Consider the following 1,874-nt stretch of genomic DNA (forward strand, 5'->3'; position numbering starts at 1 on the left):
GTGAGAGCCAAGAAAGAGGGTAGCCAGTTGTCCAGGCAACATGAGAGGTAGGGAGAGGTCAAGGGTGAAGGGGAGGAGTCAGCGATGACCCCAGGCTTCTCTCCAGAGGCTGAGAAGATGGGGCACCATCAGGGAGAGGGGCTGCAGGAGGAGGCTGGGATGACAAGTCTGTTTGAGGTGCCCAGGGACACAACCAGGACCGTGGCCTGGTCTAGAGACAGAGATGGTGGGGTCAGCTGTCAGCGTAGAGATGGAACCCCTGGGGAGAGTGCACAGTGAGGCCAGCAGAGCCTCAGCAGCTTTGGGTCTCCTTTTGTTTATAGGGCAGGACGAGGAAGGAAGTGATGGAGCAGCCCGAGAAGTGGGTGGGGAGAGGGCAGGAGAGCGGGAGGTCCTGGGACACAAAGACGGAGTGACAAGGGGAGTGTGATGGGGTTGCCTCTTGCTGCCAGATCTCTGCACGACACAGGGCCCTGGGATGCACAGCGAAGGCTGTTGGAATAAGCAGAGGGGCGAGGTGCGGGCGCAGTGGTAAATGGGGCCCTGCGAGACCTTCTGCCATGCTTTCCAGACGACCTCGCCTCCAAGACCAACATCCTGATCGACCCACTGGAACTCCAGGCGACCACCATGGATGACCTGGACGAAGATGAGGAGCCAGCCCCGGCTGCGGCCCAGGTGCCGCGGTAGGGGCAGGCTGGGGGCTTCATGTTAGGCTGTCCCTCTCTCAAACGGGCAGGGGTGTCACCCAGGGCCATCTCCCCCTCCATGCAGGCAAGGAGCTGCCCACCAGGCAGGTGCCCTTATTGTGGGTGGAGGCACAAAGCTTCCCTTCCCATTCCCCAGCCCCATGAATCAAGGGAGCCCTGAGTGGGCCCGAGTCCTGGGGAGCTGAGTGGCGTCTGGCCTCCTCTCTCCACCACAGCGCCCCACGCAGGCCCTGGCCATTGGGGGTGCGCTGCCCCTGCCCCGGCCCGGCTGGCTCAGCTCTCCAACCCTGGGCCGAGCCAACCGCTTCCTCAGCACAGCAGCTGTGAGCCTGATGACCCCGCGGCGGCCTCTGAGCACCTCGGAGAAAGTGAAAGTGCGCACGCTGAGCGCGGAGCAGCGGACCCGAGAGGACAGTAGGTGTCGGGCAGGGCCGACGCGGTGTCGAAGTTTCTGTTGAGTACAACTCCCCGCCCTGGGCAGAGCCAGGACATGCCTCCACTCTCTCCTTGTCCTGTAGCCTGGCAGTCTCTCAAGGGCATGGGAAATGCACTCTGAGGGCAGGAAATTGATTCCACAGAAATAGGTCCTGGAGCTGCAGGAAGTTGACTGCCCCCCCCCCCCCCCGTGTTCTCCCTGCAGGTCTCTGGGGGGGGCCCAGGGGAAAGGGCTTCTTCCTCCTGCTGTGAGGCCCATCCTGGCTCAGCAGGCGGAGGAGAGAACTAGACTGGTCTCTGACCTTGACCTTAACCTTCCCTCACTCCCTAGTTGAGGGCAGCCACTGGAACGAGGGCCTGCTGCTGGGGCGGCCCCCTGAGGAGCCCGAGCAGCCCCTCACCGAGAACTCGCTGCTGGAAGTCCTCGACGGTGCGGTGATGATGTACAACCTCAGCGTTCACCAGCAGCTGGGCAAGGTCTCAAGCCGCTGAACCAGGCGCATGTCGTGTGGTTCTGCCTGTTTGGGTGCTGTGTTGTGTGCACCCACAAACGCACCTGGCTCTACGGGTTGCCTGGGCATGACTGGGCACGTGCGCGTGTGCCACAGTGACACCGGTTCCTTGTCAGTGCTTAGGCCTGACCTGCTTGACTTTGAGGGGAGGGGGCCGTTTTGGCCTAAGGTTGAGAGTTTGGCAGGGCTGAGGTCTGGACTGGGTCTGGAAAAACTT

The 1,874-nt window shown here is 62.3% G+C and overlaps 1 protein-coding gene across 1 annotated transcript in view; it reads left to right on the top strand.

The window, feature by feature from the left end:
• RNF123 (ring finger protein 123) overlaps nucleotides 1–1,874 on the top strand; it is a 27,258-nt gene that overhangs the window by 11,667 nt on the left and 13,717 nt on the right. The window contains exons 17-19 of the mRNA XM_023520566.1: nucleotides 530–678; nucleotides 926–1,124; nucleotides 1,477–1,634. Of these exons, the coding sequence (XP_023376334.1) occupies nucleotides 530–678; nucleotides 926–1,124; nucleotides 1,477–1,634 (506 nt within the window). The remainder of the gene's footprint in view (nucleotides 1–529; nucleotides 679–925; nucleotides 1,125–1,476; nucleotides 1,635–1,874) is intronic.

This window comes from Pteropus vampyrus, unplaced genomic scaffold (genome assembly GCF_000151845.1).
Source record: "Pteropus vampyrus isolate Shadow unplaced genomic scaffold, Pvam_2.0 Scaffold271, whole genome shotgun sequence".
In the NCBI taxonomy this organism is placed as follows: Eukaryota; Metazoa; Chordata; class Mammalia; order Chiroptera; family Pteropodidae; genus Pteropus; species Pteropus vampyrus.